Source organism: Panthera onca, chromosome C1 (assembly GCF_046562875.1).
Source record: "Panthera onca isolate mPanOnc1 chromosome C1, mPanOnc1 haplotype 2, whole genome shotgun sequence".
Lineage (NCBI taxonomy): Eukaryota > Metazoa > Chordata > Mammalia > Carnivora > Felidae > Panthera > Panthera onca.
In genome coordinates this window covers 79,107,031-79,130,458 of record NC_138346.1, presented here as the reverse complement: position 1 = coordinate 79,130,458, position 23,428 = coordinate 79,107,031, and the positions used below count along the sequence as shown (strand labels likewise).

The following is a 23,428-nucleotide window of genomic DNA, read 5'->3' as shown; positions in this document are numbered from 1 at the left end:
CATCGGATAGACCCAGATTTATAATCCCAGCTTTGCCACTTACTAGCTGTGTGACCTTACCCTCTTCTCCTACCTCTCTACCTAACAAGTGTTAAGAGAATTCAGTGACAATGTGTATGAAAATGTTTGGTTTTTTTTTTAAGTTTATTTATTTTTGTGAGAGAGAGCACACAAGTGGGGAAGAGGCAGAGAGAGAGGGAGAGAGAGAGGGGATCCCAAGCAGGCCCTGCACTGTCAGCGCTAAGCCCCATGTGGAGGTTCGAATTCATGAACCAGGAGATCATGACCTGAACCTAAATCAAGAGTTAGATGCTTAACCGACTGAGCCATCCAGGCACCCAAGTATGGTTTTCAATCAAGCCAAAGTGCAATGTCTGACACTATACAACTAGTTAGTGCATGGCAATGCCACAAATACAAGTCCGGCTCGGAAATTCAAGTCTTAGCATCCCCAGCATATAATAATTGTTATCGAACGCATTAATGAATGCTAATACAGCTTTAATTTTTTCATTTTTCAAAATAGAACAGACAAGAGTAGTTTGGAGCTTTTATCCCCATCTCCATTTTCAGGATCTTTTCTATATCTCATAAGGTTAGAAAAAGAAGTCCCAGTTTTAATCATTAAGTTGGATGCAAATATATTAAATCTAGCCTTATTGACAAAAAACTATGGTATACTCATATTAGAGAATCTTAAGAAGAGCTTATTTGACCATGGAATAATAGACCAACTTAACTTTGAATTTATTTACCAGGCACAAAAATAGTAACACCAGGTTGTAAACACATGTGGACATGTCTATCTCTGTGGCAGATTATAGCATGGCCCACTCTATATTCATTCTCAGTCATCTTGTCCCCTGCCTCCCTCTCTCTTTATAGAGGCTAGAAAGCAAAATACTCACCTTCCCAGACTCACTGGCTCCTAATGGTAGCCTTTTGGGACAGTTCTGACCAATAACATGTAGGTGGAAATCCCGAGGGGAAGGTTTCCCAGGAAAGAAATATGGTGAAGATTATTTTTGGCTGGGGTTCTAAATCCCATTTTTTTCTTTTTTAATGTTTTTTATTTTGAGAGAAAAAAAGCATGAGCAGGGGAGGGGCAGAGAGAGAGGGAGAGAGGATCCCAAGCAGGCTCCACATCTACATGAGGCTCCACATCCACATTGACATGAGGCTCAATCCCATGACCCTGGGATCATGACCCAAGCGGAAAACAAGAGTCGGCTGCTCAACGGCCTGAGCCACCCACACACCCCCTAAGTCCCATTTTTCTATTTAGACAATACGCTTTTGGGGCACCTGGGTGGTTCAGTCAGTGACACATCTGACTTGGGCTCAGGTCATGATATCACAGCTTGTGGGGGTGAGACCTGGGTGGGGCTCTGTGTTGACAGGTCAGAGCCTGGAGCCTGTTTCAGATTCTGTGTGTCCCTCTCTCTCTCTCTCTGCTCCTCCCCCGCTCATGCTCTGTCTCTCTCAAAAATAAACATTAAAATTAAAAAAAAAAAATGCACTTTTCACACTCTGGTTACTTGGAGGGGAAAAAAAATCTATGACAACTGAAAATCACCTCTACATACACTGACACCATTATCATATCTGTTCACCATGGCGAGCTATCTCCTAACTAGATAGCACTGACTCCTGTTTAGGTATGTGACAGAAGTGATGACAACAACGCTGTTACCTTTCAGGACTATAAACTATATAGCTATGGAGTTGATGCATTACAATTATAGCAGTGTCCAAAAGCAGCTGGTAAAATAAGTCTTCAACAAATGGTGTTGGGACAACTGGATATCTATACGCAAGAGAATGAAGTTGGATTCCCTACCTCACATCGTGTATAAAAATTAACTAACAGTGAATCAATGACCTAATTACAAGAGCTACAACCATAAAGATCTTAGAACAGGAGGAAATCTTCATGACTTGGATTTGAAATGGACTCTTTGCAGGAGCAACAAAAGAAAAAAATACATAAACTGGATGTCATCAAAATTAAAAACTTTGTAAATCAAAGAACATCATCAAGAAAGTAAAATGACAACCTACAGAATGGTAGAAAATATTTGAAATAATGTATCTAGTACAGGTTTAGTATCCAGTATATATTAAGAACTCTTACAATACAACAAAGAGACAACCCAGTTAAAAAATAAGCAAAGGATTTACATAGACATTTCTCCAAAGAGGATATACAGTGGACAAAAAGCATGAATGATGCTCAACATCATTAGTCATTGAGGAAATGGAGATAAAAATCACAAAGAGGTACCACTTCACATCTCCTAAGATGGCTATGATTTTTTAAAATTAAAAATAAGTGCTGGTGAGGACACAGAGAAATTGGAACTCTCCTGCATTGCTGGTGGGAATATAAAATGAATGGCTCAGCTTTGGAATTTTGACAATTCCTCAAGAAATTAAACACAGAATTACCACATGACCCACCAATTCCACTCCTAGGTATATATCCAAAAGAACTGAAAATAGTACTCAAATACATATACACACATATTCATAGCAGTACTATTCACAATAACCAAAAGATGAAAACAACCCAAGTATCCATCAACAGAGGTATGGATGAACTGATATATGAACCTTATATACTGTGGTACATGTGGAGACGAACCTCAAAAGACATATGGTACGTGAAAGCAGACACAAAAGGTCTCATTCTGGAACTAGAGGTAGTGGTTGCACAACATTGTAAATGTACTAAATGATACTGAATTGTTTACTTTAAACGGCTATTTTATGTGAGTTCACCTCGGTATCTTAAAAAAGGGAGATGGCTCCCTAGACGAAAAGGTGATCAGTAGAGGTCACTGACTTGCTGTAAAAGTATTGGAAAGCCTTTATTTTCCTCATCAGGATATGAAATGGTGTACAATAAGAAGACCAAATTCCATTCTTTAGTAGCCTTTGTGGGAAATACCCATCCACCAGTTTTGTGTCTTCTGTTTGTCTGCTTGCCTTTGAACAGTTCTCCTTTTCATTCAATACTCACTACTCAAGATGGACAGAAGAGTGGATAGTCATAAATTATAATCTTGTTACCATCTCTGACATAAGGAATTATTGAGATGTGATGTAAAACAAAACAAAAAAAAAAAATACCAGTAAAATGGGATTATGAGGTTGACAGAGATCAGTTTCATTTATCCATGCAATTTCATTAGAATATAGAAAAGATAATAAAAGTGCTACTACTGGACTGCAGACATTTGTCTCTGAACTCCTGCAACAATCTTACCCACTCTTATGGAAGTTTGAAATGGTTGGTACTCAGATTTTGCTGTATACCTTTATCTATGTTTATTAGATTCCTAGGGCTGCCGTAACAAATTTAGTGGTTTTAAACAACATAAATGTCTTCTCTCTCAGGTTGAGGCTAGAAATCTGAAATCAGGGGGTCAGCAGGGCTGTGTTCTCTCTGAAGGCTCTGGGGGAGAATCCTTCCATGCTTCCTCCAGCTCGTGGCGGCCCCAGGCCACCACTGACCCGTGGTAGCATCACTCCAGTCTCTGCTCCATCTTTACATGCCTCGTCTACCTTGTGCGTCTGGGTGTCTCTTCTTATAAGGCTGCCTTAAATCCAGAATGATCTCACCTCAAGGTCCTTAACTTCCAACATCTGCAACCTCTTTTTCCAAATAAGGTCACATTCTGACATTCTAAGCAAACATGAATTTTGGGGGGACACGATTCCTCCCACTACACTATGTAAGCTACATAATTTCTTTTTTTTGACACAGTAAGGTTTTTAGAGAACTCTAATTCAAACTTAGTTTGGTAAAATTAGAAAAATTCTTCTGGGGAAAATGTAAAAAAAAAAAAACAAAAAAAAAAACCCAACTTTAATCTCCAAAAGAAACTAAATTGTACTAACAACAAAAAAATTAAATACCTAGAAATGAATCCTCCCTTCATTTACTGACTAAAACTGATGTAAGTAAATAAGAAAAATGTCTTTTCACAGAAACAAAGCATGATAGGTTGGTGCTCTATTATTTATAATTTATTACTTACAAAAATAACTTGAGCTTTCTCATAACAGTTCAATAAATCCTCTCCTAGAAGTCAAGAGACCAGACACTTATGATTTTTACAATGAAAACTTTTTAAAAGATCTAAGCCATAATATTTTTAATATTCAAAATAAATTTTTAAAAATTTTGGAAGGTGAAACTTTATAATCATCTTCAAAATGTAGTGAAATTTGTTATGTGGTCAAGTTATCAACTACTTGAAATAGAATCAGATGACAATGTATCTGCAAATAATTTAAAATCCTAATTGATAAATATTGTAATTATTTAATATTCAGGTAATTTTGTAAATTACCAAATTACAAGACAATGTTGGTAGACCGTACATTTTCCAAACTATTTTATATATCCCACCACTCCATATATTTTAACACCCAAGGGAAATTCTACATTGATGAAAAGTGATTTTATTATAAATTTTCAGAAATTTTTTCTAATGTACCAAGATTTCATATGAAAATGCAGAAGTTGTTTTTATTTTTTTATAAAACAGCAAGTATGAACCCAATGTAGAAATCTGATATTAGACAATTCCTTTGGCAGAAAACATTTAATTATAAAGAGATCTTAAAATAAATATAACCCATAAGATCATGGAAAAGAAAGAAAAATAACCCTGTTATTTCCTATTAACACCAAAAATATCATCTTAGTACACAGATTTAGTAACATTTTTATACTATCAACAACCTGCAACACAAAATTCATTACAGTATGGCCAAAATAAAATTGTTTTTAATTTAAGAGGGAGAAGAAACTTCTGGATGTATAAAATTTCACAGATAAATGCCAATATACAGTATTTATATACATGTCACCTGTTATGTTATTCCAAAACTACATTTGGTGAACTTAATTGGCTGATCCCAATTTAGTGGGTGTGCCATATTTCTCCTAGTTCAAAGACTTAAGCGGAGTTAAGCTTTTACAATTCAGAACACAATTATACATGAAATATTTACAGAAACATTAAAATAACTTTATTAAATACTGTTTGGGAGGAAAAAAACGTTAAGATTTTCGATATATATGCAAACATGAACTATTATCAAGAGCAGCTTCGTAAATGCTTTTTATGTTTTTTCTTTAAAGAATAGAAGTTTCATTTCCAAAAAAATAAGGTGCCATTTTAGAAGTTTTTTTATAAGTGTATAAACGAATTCACATGGAAGAAAAATACTGGATGAAAAAAAGAACGTGACATACTCAAGGTTAAAACTTTTTCAGCTACTTCTATCTGAAATGAGACAATGACAGAAATTAGGCTTTCAAATACTGCTTGTTTTTTCCTTTAAATGTAGACCAAGTAGTATGTAGACTTTTATTTTCGGACAGTTTCTTTGAAAAAAGAACATACTTATCATTAAATTTCTGTAAATAGATAAATGATAAAAATTTCCAGCACACTGTCTTCAAATGGATCCTTGGCAGAAAGATTAAGGGCTTTCTTTAAAAAAACAATTTAGAAATCTTGCTTCCAGGCAAGTAACCACTTCTGTCCTTTGTTTTCCCAGTCTAAGTACCAAGTACCTGTAAGCATATGTATTCACCATCTTCTATTCCATTGTCTAAAAAGTGGTAGATGATGCAGTAGTGTATGAATTTTTAGGAGAAAACATTCCCTACTGGTTTACTACCTAACTCCTACAGTATGTGGAATCTATTAGCACTATAAACTAATTTATAAAATGTAGGCTTCAGAAAAACTGTCTTGATAGCTTCCCTATCAATCTATTGCCTGCTATTATCCCACAGGCTCAGAATTATCTCTGAAAGCAATGGCCAAATTTTTCAACAGCCTGGCATAGCAATGGTACTTGAATTGCCTCTTTAAGGAAACAACACAGCAATAAGAACACTTATTAATCATGCTTGGGATATATCACATCAAATTACTAGGAATGTCTCATGGCTCAAATTCACATGTAATCCGTAAAAGGAAAATGCAGCATCTCTGCACACACCACACTTATTAGAGGATGGCCAACGTCACTTTAAAAGGTCATTAGTGGCAATTCTAAGTACAAGGGAGCCTTGTTAGAAAAGAAATGTTTATCTGCAGGGAATGGGGCATTCCTTAGCTCACTGCTGGCAGGACTGGGGACTAGCTAAATGCTTTATCATATATCTGCATTTATATGGTCTTCACTGTCAACTACAGAAAACATCTTTGTTCCTTCCAAACTGCTCTTGCTTCTGTCGACAATTATATGCTAATTATTACTCAACATAACCGGAGAGCAAAACTGACAGGACTGCAAACACAACCGCAATTTAAGGAGCCAAGGGAAATATGTTGGCAAGCTAAATGCTCACCCAAAAGGAAGTTCGCCTTTTAAAATAATGGTTTGTGGGGAATACTGAAAAAACATGCAGACAAAAAAAATATTCAAAGGTTTGAGTGCGCTCCCAATTATCATGACATTTTAAGGATTAATGGTTTCTTTAAAGTAAAATTTTATCTCCTGCTGTTCAGTGTCATAAGGCTACTGATTGGGTGTCCAGATTTGTGTAGAGAGATCTGAAAGTAAGACAGGATTAACTGGAAGCTACCTGAAGCTGCCTCTCATCAAAAGTTGACTTCAAACAAATTGGACTGAAAAAATCCTTTCATGGCCTAGCAGAGTAAGGTAAGTTTTTGTGCTTTACTTATTCATGGTTCTTTTGAGTTGAGAAAAACTATTTTTTAAATATTTTCAGATTTGAATCACTGGGGTCAAGTAATACACATACGAAGGCTTTGGAGAAAATGCTTGCCTTGTTCTAAAGAAGAGGCTGCTGATGGTAATTTGTTTGCTGCTGTGCAACTGAATGAGCGGGAGCCGCCACCGGAAAGCCTGCCAGTTGCGGCAAATTGGAAGTAGCGTTCCGGTACGATGACATATCCACAGACATCCCCATCTGCTGTGTGTAAGCAGCTGTACCAGCAGCTGATTGAAGGTTAGAGTTCTGGTTCATGTAAGTAGGGTTGGAAACAGTGTCTTGTCCAGTGCTACAAACAAAATTTTGAAAAGAAAACCAGATTTACTTTGCATTATCAAGGTCATGGTCAGAGATCAATCCTGAGACAATAAAAATTCCTTTTTCCATCTTTGTAAGTTTATGTAACTCTGCTGTTCCGATTATGACTTCATTATTCCAACTAGCCAACACTGTGAATGTAATTTTTAAATTTGGTAAGGAGAAAGTACTCAAAAATGAAACAAAATATAAGATTATATGGCCTATTTAATTTTGTTTTCTCCAAAATCTATCACTGCAAACATATAAAAAATCTTTTGAGGAGATGCAGACTGTGTTTCTCACAGTGGTATCCTTGGTCAGCTATAACGAGAACCGAACTCCGCTCAAGTATACCTTCTGCCATATTCTCCCTTACGCTGTCTCTCAATCCAGCATGGAGGAGACCATCTCTTTTCCTCACAGACTCTTTACACTTTCCTTTGATAGGACACTTTCAGAGCTGCCCTGCTAACTTAATCTGAAATAAGGGCAAGGTGAACAGTGTAATCCACACAGGACCCTGAATCTACCCTCAAGGTAGTCTTGACCTATAGTTTACTTATTAACACGACACCAAAACAAACAAAAGAACAAGTTGAGAAATCACACCAAACTGCAGGACTCTGCTTGTTCTTGTAATTACCATGGCATACATTTTTTTTTTTTAAAAGCTTTGTAATATGTAATTTCAAATTACTCAAATACACTGCTTACAGTATAGGAAGATTAATGTCTATACCGCTCCAGTTTTTTTCTCCATAATTTCTAGTCTCACACAGAATAACAAAATTTTACATTTTAATTGAACTAAATACCAATGTGAACAGGTTTACTTAATTTTCAGTTAATATCTAAAGTTTATGCTTATGGAATTTGGGTGGGAAGAGACCTTAGAGATCATCTACCCATGACTGTATTGAATGAACATTTTGTATTGCTAAGCAAAGTTAATAGAAGGCAATAATTTAAATATGATTTTCAAAACAGAAGTGTTAGTATAAAAAAATCAGACCACAAATTCCACAGCTTACACACACTTGGGAGTCAAAGTTTTCTGATATTCAGGAATGTATGCAAATCAATATGCCTGGGACTACTTTACGAGGCTGATTACAGCATAGTGCTGAGTGTATCATGGGCTTGGTCCCTGTAAGGGACAGTTATCTTTATTTTGTCCCAGGGAACCAGACTTTAGGCCATGTTTGGAGTACCATTTTAGTAGAGGTATCAAAGCTAAGAGCAGCACCATTCTGACTTCATGGGTTTACGAATGGGAAGTTCTGTAACTTCATCTCAATTATTATTATTATAAAGAGGTCAATTTATTCTCATTATGAAAGTGTGTGAAACCTTAATGTATGTAATTACAAAATAACACAGCTCCCCAAAACTTACCTTAAATATGGAGTCTGTGCAGGCTGTGTTGTCACTGAGGAATTTACATTTGGAGGCAGAGATCTCAGTGGACCAATCTGATCTGGTCCTAGGCTGTAGCTTTGGGCCACAGTGACTTGGTGAAGGCTTTGACCCATATAGTTTCCACCATGCGATTGAACTGGGTATGTCTATTAACCAAAGAGAAAAAGTTGACTCACTGATTTCCCAAACATCTGCCTAACATATTTAAAACTTTAAAAAACTTAAATGAAATAAAATGTTACCGTTCTTCAGGGAGCAATCTGGTTCTACCAATCTATCTACCCTAGTACAAAAAGTAGACAGCTTCGAAATTACAGTGCCAAATCTATGGAAATTTGTGATTTATTTGGTTTTTCTTTTATTCTGCGGGAGGTTGAAAGGAAAGGAGGTGGCATATTTTTCAGCAGCAGGCTGGAGTCCATCCAGGTTGCCTATTGCTCAGTGACCTGCCTTGCTGCAGAGCCACAGGAAACTATACACTCCTCGAAGGGCAGCCCATCATCACTTCAAGTCACCATCCAAATGGTGAACTTCACCCTCATCCCAGGATGACTTATTCAACTCCTTCCTAAGAATGAAACTTGAGAGGATAAGAATAAATGGTATCAGGGCAGGGCGCAGATGCTCTCTAGTAACATCTCCTTTATTTTCTGCCTTTACAACAAATAGGACAAAAGCAAAGATGATTTTTAGGTAAAGGAGAAGATGTATCCTCCCTCAGGAAATAGCAAAATGGTCTAAGTCTCTTTGGATATTTCATGTGCCCTACCTAACTTTCAGGGTAGTATCTCCTTTAAGGACCTGTCTACCAAATACAGCATTCAAAACAATGCACATACTTAATAAATAAATATTAGAAGTGATTATCATCACTCCAATTTTAAACAAAGCTATTTGTTTTTTGTTTTCTTTTTTATCTACATACAAGTTTTTAGTTCACTTACACAGTTATGGGGATTTCTGGAGGCAGTTTGAACTCCACGTAATAAACAGAGCTATTTGGAAAGCCCACTGACATGAAAACAGCATGCTAGAAGTGCCAAATCAACTTTAATGTAGTTGCAATCATACCGCTTCCTTTGTCAACATGTAACAATCCACTGACAATAAGCTGGGACTGGGAACTGACCTCTGCTGCAGTGTAGGGTTCCTGAGTAGCCTTTACAGATTCAACTAATGGTGTGTTACTCCAACTTTTTTACTATGGAATTTTCTTCTAATTAGAATAGGAACTTTGAATAGTTTAAATGCTATTATACATAAATAGTATATAAAGAAGTTATGTGAAAAATCAGAGAGACAGAAAGCTTAACTTTTTAAAACCCTGAGTTGTGCTTATTAGCAAAACACAGATTGTAAGTAGTATGCAACTAAACACAGAAACCTGATACAAGAATGACAAATAACCCTTTATAGACACACAAAGAAGCAAATAAAACACAGTTCCATCATACAATGGTGGAGACACTTCTTTTTTGTTCCACTTTCACAGGAGCAGCAAATTAACTCGTTGAAAACAGAAGCACTACTGAATAAACTCCAGCTGTCTTTTGCACCCAGAAATCCTTTCTACCCTCACATATAATGATCCTTTCACCATTTTCCAAAGTTTGGGACATGGCATATTTGATAAATGCATCTTGTCTGATGTGACAGTTACCATAGTAACCATTCTTTTTTACTTAATTATGTCATGTCAAGTCATCTAGATTATGCACCCACATTCTATCTTTTCTCCTTGGTGTCTCCTTCACACCCTCCTTTACATATCAGTTCCCATAAATTAACATGAATTTTGTTCATCCAAATTCATTCTGAATTCAATTGCAAACTGAGTAAAATTTGAAAAAGGCTTCACAATGCTTGATAACGATTATAAATATAAGTATTCACTTCAGCAGGAAGCACAGACAAGGTGTAAAGTCCTGGAAAAAGAAGCTGTTCATGAATGGCTTACGGACCCTGCACCTATAGGCCTGCATCATACCTTGCCACACATGAATTTTTGACAATATAAGTCATTCATCAAAGGAAAAACAGAGAACATGATCTCAGGATAAAAGAAGTTCATTAACTAATAAGCCTTCCACTAATCATGTAAGTCAAATAAACCTTGAGAGAAATTTTTTTTTTTTAACGTTTATTTATCTTTGAGACAGAGAGAGAGAGAGAGAGCATGAATGGGGGAGGGTCAGAGAGAGAGGGAGACACAGAATCCAAAACAGGCTCCAGGCTCTGAGCGGTCAGCACAGAGACTGATGCGGGGCTCGAACTCACGGACCGTGAGATCATGACCTGAGCCGAAGTCGGCCGCTTAACCGACTGAGCCACCCAGGTGCCCCAATCTTGAGAGAAATTTTAAAAGAAATGGTAAATCTTGCTTGTTGAGCAACAGGAACTGCATCAGTATCTCATAGAGAGGACTTGTGATGGGTCAAGCATTGTCTTAAATCAAAGGACTTAAACTTTTAAATAAAGGATTTGTGCTTTATATTTACAAAAGCAAATGAAGAACCAGAACTCCCATCATATATTTAACGATCTCGTTGTTCACATTAAAAATGAACTAAAATTATTTGTAAAATATCAATATCTAATTTCTCCTGGCAAACGCTAATTGTTTAGCCCATATATTTTTTTTTTTTTTTTTTACTATAAAAGATGAGTTTTATGATTTTATTCATGGACCACAGACATTTTGATATTATGCTTTAAGACATTTTTTTGAACTTAAAACTGTTTTCCTCATTTTGAAAAATGTGCTCAAAAATACTCTCACCTGCATTGGAACCCCAGCTGATGAAGGTGGGTAATGTGCTGGAGGATGGAGCTTTGAATAGACTGGATATACTGGTGCTTCATTCACCAACCTGTTATATAGTTCCAGGGCTTCCAAGACTTTTACATTCAATTCAGACAATTCTGAATGCTTCCTGATATAGAAAAAGCACTTTAATTTTCTTCAATGCTTTTCAGCATGTATTTAGGAACATAAACTACTTTTTAAATTTAGCACGTTTTCTATTCATATTTTAAAAGGTTCTTTACATACAATGAAATATTCATCATGAAAAATGGGAGGAGGAATTACTGAATTCTCATAATAACTAGGCTAATATGACTTCATAATATTAGGGAAAGTCCCTTCCACACTTCATAAAAATACAATCAATTCATAATTTTGGTGCCAGGACAATTCTGTTTCACATGTTATAGGTTTCTCTTGAAATCTCAAGTACAAAGAATAATAATTTCTCAATTTTGGAAAAGCCCAAGCTTTAATTAAAAATCTAAGTAAAAGAAAGTACTCAGGCAAGGTCCAGAGCCTGCTCTGAAGCACGATATGACTGAAATCAAAACACACCACAAACAAAATTACACATTTTCATTTGCTTATATTCACTAATGGATCCAATGAAAAAATCCTAATAATTATCCTTGAAAATGCAAATGAAAACAATGTACATATAAACTAGTCTCTACTACTCTTGTTTGTTGGTTTCTTTTGAGAAGGGGAGTGAAACCAGATACCTTACTGTGTAAATAACAAATCCAAGTAAGAGCATTCTCAAATTTGCCCAAGGAACTCTAGTTCAAATCCTTCTGACTTGGTACAACTTTGTCTGTTACCCTGGAGAGTAATAAAGAACTCCCATTGCAACTGACAAGTTCATACGAATTAAATGGCCACATCATGTGGCACCCACAAGCCTATTTATTAAATATAGCTCTTTTTATATATATACAAGGAGGCTAAAAAGACAAGAAGCAGAGGCAGATGACCAGACACAGGGCTACCAAATAAATGACCTGGATTGAGTCATGTTAAGACTTATCATCTTTCCTCTCTTATAATCTGTTATGTCTGAAATAAACAAAAAGATGCAGTTTCCTGTCTTCCATGTGTAACTATATACAGCAAGTCAAACTGTTTTCAGAGATATCATTTGTAAACCATACAGAAAGGATGAGAAATTAGTGTCCATGCTAACAAATATGTGACTAAGAATTAACCATGGGTATTTGGTCCACATAACCCAGTATACTGATGAAACACCAAGGAGAACACAGAAATCACCTTTAAAGATTCAAGACATAACCCCAAAGCAATTAAATTTTTACTGAACTGTGTCCAAACACTATACTATCACAAAGAAAATGGAGCAGAAGGTGTGGATCTCTCCTTCAAAGAGACTGCAATCTATTAGACAAGGCTAAGTACATGGAAAATAGCAAACAATATAAGATGGCATATAACTGCAAAATTATATAAAATTATAGGAAACAGAAGAGTTTAGAGGAGGAGGAGGAGGAGACTAACTTGGGTTGTGGTAAACTGAAAAGGCTTTATGAGAAGCTGGGACTTAAACAGGCACCTGAGGAAGGATGGATAGGCCCAAGTAAAAAGGAAGACTAAGATCAGTGGGACAATGCAAATCAAGTCAGGCAAAAGGAGTGAGGTTACACAATGGAAGAATGAAAAGGGCAATTTGATCACGGTGGTAGAAAATGATTTTCAGAGGGCAGTAGGAAATAAGGTTAAAATAGTCTGGGATATCGTTAAGTTCAGACTATGGATCTCTTCAATAAATCTATCTAAACTTTTTTGGAGTCAATTTACATGTTTGCCTGACATAATTTCTCAGTGTGATAAAGTCTATAAAATCTCATTCCAAACAATTACAGATAGAAAAGAAATGTAAAATTTCTTTTTCTGGCAGTAAAGTTGTTTTTATTAGGGAAAACAAATTGATGGTGATCCAGTCAAGGGAAAAAACGGTATTTTATTCATCTTTGAATGCCTGACAAAGATAAAGAGTCAAAATTTGTTGAAGAACAGCAAGCGTTTTCCAGAACAAGAGCTGCATCTATAGTCAGTGACCATGGGAAAGGAAAATGCCAGCTGGACTACTCAGAAACTGAAACTGAAGAGAGAACTGGTTAACAGGTGAGCTATGACTCAAAAAATTAACTCCTATCAGAAATGGTCACTCTGATTTTTAACTGTGCTAGACCTTTTCCTTTGAAAATATTCCTTTTATCGATAAAAAAAAAGATTATATATACTGTCATATCCTCTGCTTTTTCATTACATAGTATGATATCTTTCTATAATCAATAGATATTTATCAATGATAATGCTTTTTATTGTAGAATGTATGGATGTAATTATTTTTAAATCAATCTCACACTTAAAGACATTTTAGTTACTGCCAACTTGGTTGCTACAAACCTAATTTCAATAATACTGTGAAGAATAAGAGTTAAATCTTTGCGTATGTCCCTGTATACTTAGTATGGGCCTGAATTTACTGGGTTAAAGATTATGGACTATTTTTAAGGTCCAGAAAGGTTTATGATAATTGTACTCCTAGCCACACCTAAGGTAATACTGGCATTTTTCTTCTTTTTTTCTTCTTTTGTAAGTTTATTTATTTTTGAGAGACAGCACATGCAAGTGGGAGAGGGGCAGGGAAAGAGAATTCCAAGCACACTCAGCTCCGCCAGCACGGAGCCCCATGTGACTCAAATCCATGAACCATGAGATCATAATCAGAGCCAAAATCAAGATGCAGACACTTAACCCTGAGCCACCTGGGCGCCCCTGACATTTTTCTTTTTAATCCTCTCCAGTTTTACTATTCACTGACCATTAACACCCTTGCACTGAAATAAAAATAGGAGATGTGTTAAGTAGACATTTAATGCTTTTTCCAAAATAAAAATATGATGAAACTACCACCATCATTTCATTAATTTTTGATGGGTATTTATTTTTCATTTCTGTAGAAGATATAAGGAATTTATAAAAAATGTCTCATGGAAACAGATTATAGTCTTCAGTGACTAGAAAAAATCTTGCTGCTATTACCCTTCTCTGGTAAACGCAGATAAGAAGTAGTTCCTGTTCTTTTTGTGCAGTTTTATACTGTAGTTCAATAAACAGATTCCAGAAAGGGATGACAATGGAACACTAAAGCCTTGTCCTTGTCTTCCATTCACCATAGGTTCTCCCTGAGACTTCAGATAGAAAGCTCTGAGGAACCACAGGAGGCAAAAATCAATGAAAAGTTCCAAATGCTGATAGTCTATCCTTCAGTGCTGTTGCTGTTTCTAAGGAAGAGTAAGACTACATGGAATAAGGAGATTAAAAGGTAACAGAAATACAAGGGAGAAAAATGAGGAGAGGTATGTGGACTGGAGTTAGCTTCACAAACCCAAGGGAAATTTCATTTGAAAGATTTACAAATACTACTTCTCATCACGGAGTAAGACAATGCTTGCCCAAGATCCCAGTTCTCAATCTGTGCTCTATTCAGTTTTTATTCCTCATTCTTCATTATCCCTCAATTCCAGTTCAAGTAAGAAAATGAAAGTTGGCACCATAAGAGCAAGAGCCCACAATTCTACGTATACTATATGGCCATGGAAGAAAACTGCTACCAAAATAAAAAGTACCACCTTACTATTCACTTGTAAGAGTTTTGGAAACTGAGAAACAATTTCAACAGATTGAACAGTTCCACAAAACTCAGTCTAAAATTTTGCCAAAAAACAAGTAATCAAAAGAAAATTATACTTGTTATTCCCTTAACAAAGAATCTCACCGATCAATCTCTTCAAGTTTTTCATCTATCATTGGACCCATCTGTTGGCAGATATCTGTAAATACAAAAATACTTTTGAATCTTGAAGCTTAAACCAGTTTAAGTCAATTTCAAAAGCTTTTGACAATGGACCACACCAATATACAACACCATGCATAATACAAAGAAAATGAAATTTATGCTAGAGAAACGACTATGAAAGACCTAATTTTAATACTGTTCATCACCAATATTAATATCATACAACCAAAGGCAAAGTCATAATCAAAAGAGAAATCCCACCATGTCCCACCAAGTAAGTGCTAACATTACAGACTATGAAATCTGGAGTTATCTTAAAATCTGGAAAACTATTATTAGCTACGTATATTAACTTGAGTCACAATGTATAAAATATATAATTATGTACAGATTAGATGTGAACTTTTTCATGTATTTAAGCCATTTCAAAATCAAACATTTTGTGCATTTCCAAATGTAAACACTGATACAATGAATAGAGTAGTATCCTGTATTTATAATTAGACTTTATTCTACAAAAAGATTTAAGAAGATTTATCCATTTATCAGAGATTTTTCTGATTAAAGGATTAAAAAAAGGCATAAAAACATTTGTTTTAATTGTTTCAAATTTCTGGGGATTAAAAGGACACAGCATGCATCAAATGACTACATTACAAAATTAACACAGACCATATATAATTTCGCCCTTTAAAATCATGATACAAGAGAATTAAAAGAGAAATAAGAATTGCTAAAATTTTAATTTAATTAATTTAATATGTTCTTATTCTTAATTCTGTCCTTTTTTGGATTGCAAATCTCTTCATCCAGTATCCCTGGTGGGTTTACAGAAAAACAAAGACTTCCTTCTTGAACAGGATAGGCAGGTTTGTAACAACATCTTCCAAATCATATATTTACTATTTTACTATACTTGTCTGTTTTCCACCAGAGAGAGAGTTCTAATTTATAGAAGCAAACACAAAGCAGAAGATATTTAAGACATTATAAATAACTAAAATATTAAATGACAATGAAGTAATCCCTAACACTCATTAAGTACCTTCTAAATCCAAGAGGTCTTGGGAGTCTGGTTTTGAATCTGTTGGATCTATACTCTGGAGTACCTGCAGGGCTCTATCCATCTTATCCTAAAAAAGTAAATGGGCACTTTAAAAACGCAAAAGCTTTCATTTCAATGAACATAAAAATTACTCTTTCCAAGTATTCTCAAGGATAATAGATTTTAAAGTATTGATAGTTTAACTATTAAACAAAAGAAGAACTCTACCTCATCTATATAAACAGGCTCAGGCTCTGATTTCTTAACTTCCTCCTCCTCCTCATCAATTACATTCAATTTGTCCACAGCTGCTATGGAAACAAAGTAAACTTTAAGTTCCTCAGCATTTACTTTGGTATTTTAGTTACTAATATATAAGTAGCCTGTGATTATCCGTAAGAAAAAAAAAAAAAGGAACTCTTCAGTCATCACATTTCATAAGTAACATACATTATTTCATGTGTTCATCCACTCATGCCACAGACATTTATTAGCCCTTACTACTATGTGTCAGGTATTGTTCTAGGCATTGGATATACAGAGTGAATAAAACAGACCAGAATCTCTGCCCCAATGGAACTTACCTTCTAGTGGAACAAGTGAGCAATATTAACAGGAACTGTCATTATAGGCATTTTCTGAAAAACTGAGTGTTTTTAACACTAGGGTTAGAGTCAAATATATGAGCTCCTTCAGTACACTTTCCTTGCTATAAAAATGTATTTCCCATATGAACAAAAAAACACTTGATTTCATCTTCACAATAAGAAAAAAATATCCAATTTAAACCTAACTTTGATAATAGGTTAAAAAAAATTTTTTTAATATTTATTTATTTTTGAGAGAGACAGAGAGACAGAGTGTGAGGGGGGCGGGGCGGGGCAGGGCAGAGGGACAGAGACACAGAATCGAAAGCAGGCTCCAGGCTCTGAGCACAGAGCCCAACACCGGGCTCCAACTTGTGAACTGCAAGATCATGACCTGAGCCGAAGTCGGACGCCCAACTGACTGAGCCACCCAGGCGCCCCACTTTGATAATAGTTTTAAAGCAATGGAAAAAAAAAAAAAAAAAACGCCTTTCATAAAGAGAAGGTTAAAAGATAATTCATAAACATACATATCCAGAAAACTATTTAAATGTTCACTAGAGTGCTGCTATAATGTACTGTATTTTAATAAATTTTGATAATAAAATTACAATAAAACCTACCTTGCCCCTAATCCAAAAATCTCTGTGCTCTGTAGGCCACATTGAAGACACTGTGTTCTCTCTGAAGAGTATATAAGGTTTCCAAGAAAATGTATAAATACCCCCCCCCCCCCCCGGAAAAAAGAAAAATCTCTATAACCAAAGGATTTTTGAGTCCTGACAGCTGCTTACTTCAAATGTGTGGCTAACTTTCAAACAGGTCCTAAGGAGCAGAGCTCAATATAACATGAGGATGTACTGAAAAGCCAGAGTATTTTTTACTTTTAAAACCACAGCTCAATCTCTCCAGCCTATGCCAACAGGAAATTTCTATGTAGGATCCCCTGAGCATGGTCTCACCAAGTTATTAAAAACAGTGCCTCCAATTTTCATAACTACTTAGTTTACAGGAATAAAAAGTACAAATACAGGCAAAGTGCTCAGTCTTTAAATGAGTCTTTACATCTTTCAACTTTAACTGAATGCCATCACTCCATACAAAGATGATATTACACACAATGCACAGAGCTTTCACAATTTAAGTTTTTTCCCTAAAACTGATAATACAGACTAGCACTGACATGTCCCACAAGTCAGTATAAGTACATCTAAGAGCAGACCAGACTTTAGAATCATGGCTCTAGCACCTACTAACCTCATAAACCCTCAGCCTCGGTTTCTTTATCTGTAAAATGGGGTAACAAAAGTACCTATCTCACAGACTTGTGAGGATTAAATGAAATAGTGCAGGCCAAGGACTTTGCACAATACCTAATAAATGAGTACTCAAGAGGAGCCTGGGTGGCTCAGCTGGTTGAGAGTCCAACTTCAGCTCAGGTCATAATCTCATGGTTTGTGAGTTCGAGCCCCACGTCAGGCTCTGTACTCACAGCTCAGAGCCTGGAGCCTGCTTTGGATTGTGTGTGTGTGTGTCTCTCTCTCTGCCCCTACCCAGCTCGTGCACTGTCTTTGTCTCTGTCAGCTGTTCTTTACATTCAGATCCCCCCCCACCTTCCTGCCTGTGTAACAAATGGAAGCTTTCTCTGCATGGTTGACAGAAGATCTGAAGCAGGAACCTACAGTCTTAATTATACTGCTGTATTCAAGGTCCCAAGTTCCCTGATCAAATCAAGGTGAGGAAAAGTCTAAAATTTAGGAGTACTCCTAACCCTTGTAATCACACTTGGCACTTGTCAACAAGCCCCCCACCATGCCACCTACTCCCTTCAGTACTATGGTTCAGTGATGAATAAAATCCATATTCTACACTGAACTGACACACACTGTCTCTTAAACCATAATTATGCTGATTTAAATATTTACATGGTCATCACAGATTGTTTTATGCCTTCTATGTAACTATGTACATTAATTCTCAAAGGGTTTAAAATAAAATAAAATAATTCTTGGAAATGACCTGGGATAAATTAACCCCTTAACTTGTTAAGAAGTAAGCTAAACTGTAGTGTCTATAAATAATTTAAAACAAGAGTTAAATGCCAATCTACTTTGTATTCAAAATTGAACCAGGGCACCTGCCTGGCTTAGTCGGTAGACCATCTGACTCTTGATCTCAGGGTTGTCAGTTCAAGCCCCACGTTTGGTGTAGAAATTACTTAAAACAAACAAACTAAACCGTAAACTTCAAATGTAAAAAATTTTAATAGATTTACTCTTCACCCTTAAAATTTAACTTACCTGCCTCAGACTCTATGTTTAAATTAGTTGTTACAAAATTAGATGGGAAGAGTCCTGTTCCTCTGTGATTTTCTCCTTTCCACCAATTGGCATCACTGAAAATACAGTACAAAAATGTCATTTGTTCCTCTACATTTTAGTACTTAATGGCAAGAAGAATTAAAATAAAAATTAAATTTAGCTTATTTTGAAAATAATACCTCATATCCAACTATATTTAAACAGTTCTTATACTTAATAAAAGATACAAAAAAGCACAAATAAAGCAAACATCCATATTCCTATATTAAAATTTAGAACCATTAGCAAGTGATCATATCGGATTCTGGGCTTTAAAATAGTAATAGGGGCGCCTGGGTGGCTCAGTCGGTTAAGCGTCCGACTTCGGCCCGGGTCACGATCTCTCGGTCCCTGAGTTCGAGCCCCGCGTCGGGCTCTGGGCTGATGGCTCAGAGCCTGGAGCCTGCTTCCGATTCTGTGTCTCCCTCTCTCTCTGCCCCTCCCCCGTTCATGCTCTGTCTCTCTCTGTCTCAAAAATAAATAAACGTTAAAAAAAAAATTTTTTTTTAAATAAAATAGTAATAAAAATTATAGGTAACACTGAATCCTCTTTATCAACAACCCCAAGTCCCAATCCCACATCTAACCTGCCAAACCACTACCATAAAGCTGGTATGTGGCCTTCCTGTAAGTGTATTTTTTATTTGTTTATAGATACTTATAGCAAAGTCTATAGGTATATTAACCATTATAGATTTCTACAATTCACTTTATTATTTTCATATCTTATTTATCCCTTTTAAAGACTCATTATACAAACACAGTATATTTGATTTACTGATCTCCATAATGATGGACACTTAAATGTTTCCAGCCTTTTACCATTATAAAGACTGGAGTGATGATCATTCTAGATTCTAGTGCACACAAGCAACAATTCTTTAGGCTTATTCACACACATGGACTTGCTGGGCCAAAGGATACAAACATTTTCCATTTTACCAAATATTGCCAAATATTCTCAAAAGTGGTTGTAGCCATGCACCATCCTCCTTCCCTGAGCAACATGTAAGAATGTCTTTTTCCCTCACCCGTGTTAACTGTCCAAGCAACACTTGCTATCAGACAGGAGAGAAATCCTATCTCATGGCTGTGCTCATTTGCACTTCCTGAGCATGTGCATGTGTTGCTGGCCATTCAGACTGCCTCTTCTGTAAACTGCTCATTCATGTTTTCTGTCCATTTTCCTTTTCCCACTGGGCCATTTATTTGTTTTTATGGATCTATAGGGGTTCTTTATATATTCTGGATAGCAACTGTTTGTCTGAATTATGTAAATGCCTTCTCTCAAACTGTTACTTGTCTTTTAACATACATTTATGGTTTCTTTTATCGCATGGTGTATTTCGTTTCATGTAATCAAATTTAGCAATCTCTTATGGTTTATAGTTTTCTTAAATCTTTCACTATCCTTGAGCTTCTAAATCTGTTTTCCTATATGTTTAATAGTTTTAGCTTTTCTTTTTTATCTCTCCCCTGTGTGTAAGTCTTTAATCATTTGGAATGAAACTGTATGTACTATGTGAAGCTGAATCAAAGTTTTATTTGTACTGTATAAAGAGCTATTAATCTCAGCAAAAATTTATTGAATAGTACATCATTTTTTCTACTGATTTATAATATTCTATCTTAAGCAGGCTGCTATCTGTTCATGAGCAGATGGATCTGGATTTCATTCTGTTGAACAGTCTATATATTTATTTACTACAGCTTGTTAATATGCCTTGATACTTGGCAGGGAAAGTACTCTGTCTTGCATACTTTCATATTTCCATATTAATGTTAAAATTAAAATGTTTTCAAGTTCTCTGGGGGGAAAAAAAAAAAGTCCTGTTGGGATTTTAATTAAAAATGCACTGGGGTGCCTGGGTGGCTTAGCCAGTTAAGCACCAACTTCAGCTCAGGTCATATCTCATGGTTTGTGAGTTTGAGCCCCATGTTGGGCTCTGTGCTGACAGCTGAGCCTGGAGCCTGCTTCAGATTCTATGTCTCCCTCTCTCTGCCCCTCCCCCATTAACATTCTGTCTGTCCCTCTCTCAAAAATAAAATAAACATTAAAAAACTTAAGGGGCAACTGAGTGGCCCAGTTGGTTGAGCATCCGACTTCAGCTCAGTTCATGGGTTTGAGCCCCACATCGGGCTCTGTGCTGACAGCTCAGAGGTTGGAGCCTGCTTTGGATTCTGTGTCTCCCTTTCTCTGCCCCTTCTCTGTTCATGCTCTGTCTCTCAAAAATAAATAAATATTAAAAAAAATTTTTTTAAGTTAAAAAAATAGTAATTAGAAATGCACTGAGTTTATGCATTAATATGGGGAAAATGACATCTTTAGAACATTAAAGTTTTCTTCACCATGAACATGGTATCTCTCTCCATTTATATTTATCTAAACGGGTGCCAGAGTGGCTCAGTCGGTTAAGCGTCCGACTTTGGCTCAGGTCATAATCTCACAGGCTGTGAGTTTGAGCCCCGTGTCAGTCTCAGAGCCTGGAGCCTGCTTCAGATTCTGTTTCCTTCACTCTCTCCGCCCTTCCTCCACTCATGCAGTCTCTCTCAAAAATAAAAAATAAAATAAAAACATTACATTTATATAAACATATTATATGTATATATTTCTTTATATCTTTCAAAGAATTTTATAACTTTCTACATAAAGTCCTTATATATCTTTATTAGGTTTATTTATCCCTAGATCATCTATATTTTTTATTACTACTGAGAATGGCAATTTTTTTCTATTTTCTAAAAGCTGTGATCAAAGCACCCCCTGATTTCTGTATGTTGAGCTTGTATCCGACAACCATGAACTCTTACCAATTTTAATGGTTTGTCCATTGATTCTCTTGGATTTTCTATATGGACAATCATAGAATCCAGAAAGGGTAATTTTGTCCACTCCTTTCCAAAAATTTAACTTATTGAGCAGACATTCTTAAAAATGAAACTTCAGGATGAATTAACTTGTACGATTCTGAAACATAATTTGACTTAAAAAGTACCACAAAGTGGACTCCTGGGTGGCTCAAACAGTTGGGCATCCAACTCTTGATCTTGGCTCAGGTTATGATCTCGCGGTTCATGGGTTCGAGCCCTACGTCGGGCTCCGCACTGACAGGAACCTGCTTGAGATTCTCTATTTCCCCCTTTCTGCCCCTCCCCTGCTTGTGCTCTCTCTCTCAAAATAAATAAATAAACTTAAAAAAAAAAAAAAGTACCATGAAGATGCAAGCTATGTATCATCCAAATTTTTAAAACCAGAAAATAATTGATATATTGACAATTGTAATATATCATGTCTGCTGTCTATTTAGAATGAGAAATTCTCTCTTACACACATGCTTTTTTAAATTAAACCTTCCATGTTAAAAAGGACAGCTGAACTCAGAGCAATTTTTATATAAAACCAGAAACTTCAAACCTATGAAATGGACACACAGATTTGAACTTATCAATAATTTTATGTGTAGCCTTCCCCAGGCTTGATGAAACATAAAAGTAGACAAAACAACCAAATGCCATGTCAAAGCATGATGACTCCTTCCTAGCCCTAACCCAGCTCTACATTCTCTCCACTGACAATGAGTTGATTCTTTGGAATGTTAATGATACAAAATACTGTTCAATTTTTAAATTTCTAAATTAAGGTAATTCAGCACGGTAATTTTACACAAACTGATCATTAAACACAGCATTTATATTTAGCTTTTTATATTAAGTAAAAATAAATCACAGCTGAGTGAAAAATGATAAACACAGAAACTCCACTGTCAATGAACTGATCATTCAGCTAACACTTAGAAAAGACTACCAAAGAGAGGACAAGTGACATTAGACTAAGCAATGAAGTTACAAAGCTAATGGAGATAGGGTTTCTGCCCTCAAGAACGAAAATCTAGTGCAGTATTTTTCAACCCTCTCATACCAGTTAAGAACATGTTACCTTGCTTTACCTTGTAGGATTTGTTTTCTCCTTCTCCCTTCCTCTCAAAATCAACTCATGTAGCAGGACAGACATGTAGAGCAGTGACTGCAGTATAGTATGAAAAATGCCACTATGTTCAGGGATGTATAGCAGCAAAGAGAAACTATTTCTAACTACCGGAAACTAACAGCAGAGAAGATTTAAAGGCTTCTAAGAAGATATAAAATCTACATGGGTTTTGAAGATTAAGCAGGCAGTGCCAGGAAGAAAAGGAAATTAGGGTTATGGAAATAAAAATGACATTCTCTATTACCATTATGACTAAGCAAGAAAATAAAAATACAAAGAAACAGAAAACTGCACACTAACAAAAAACAAAGTTATCCTGGCTCATTTTAGGTCT

At 35.9% G+C, this 23,428-nt stretch overlaps 1 protein-coding gene across 4 annotated transcripts in view; it reads right to left on the bottom strand.

Annotated features, from left to right (window-relative positions):
* Positions 1-4,454: 4,454 nt before the first annotated feature.
* The window catches only part of STAM2 (signal transducing adaptor molecule 2), a 50,078-nt gene continuing 31,104 nt past the window's right edge, over positions 4,455-23,428 (bottom strand). For 3 of the 4 annotated variants that reach the window (XM_060626566.2, XM_060626564.2, XM_060626567.3), the window contains 7 exons: positions 19,047-19,141; positions 16,388-16,470; positions 16,160-16,247; positions 15,094-15,148; positions 11,265-11,418; positions 8,462-8,631; positions 4,455-7,055 (listed from right to left, as the gene is read on the bottom strand). In XM_060626566.2, the coding sequence (XP_060482549.1) occupies positions 6,827-7,055; positions 8,462-8,631; positions 11,265-11,418; positions 15,094-15,148; positions 16,160-16,247; positions 16,388-16,470; positions 19,047-19,141 (874 nt within the window). In that variant the 3' untranslated portion in view covers positions 4,455-6,826. The remainder of the gene's footprint in view (positions 7,056-8,461; positions 8,632-11,264; positions 11,419-15,093; positions 15,149-16,159; positions 16,248-16,387; positions 16,471-19,046; positions 19,142-23,428) is intronic. The other variant, XM_060626565.2, reaches the window with a different exon arrangement.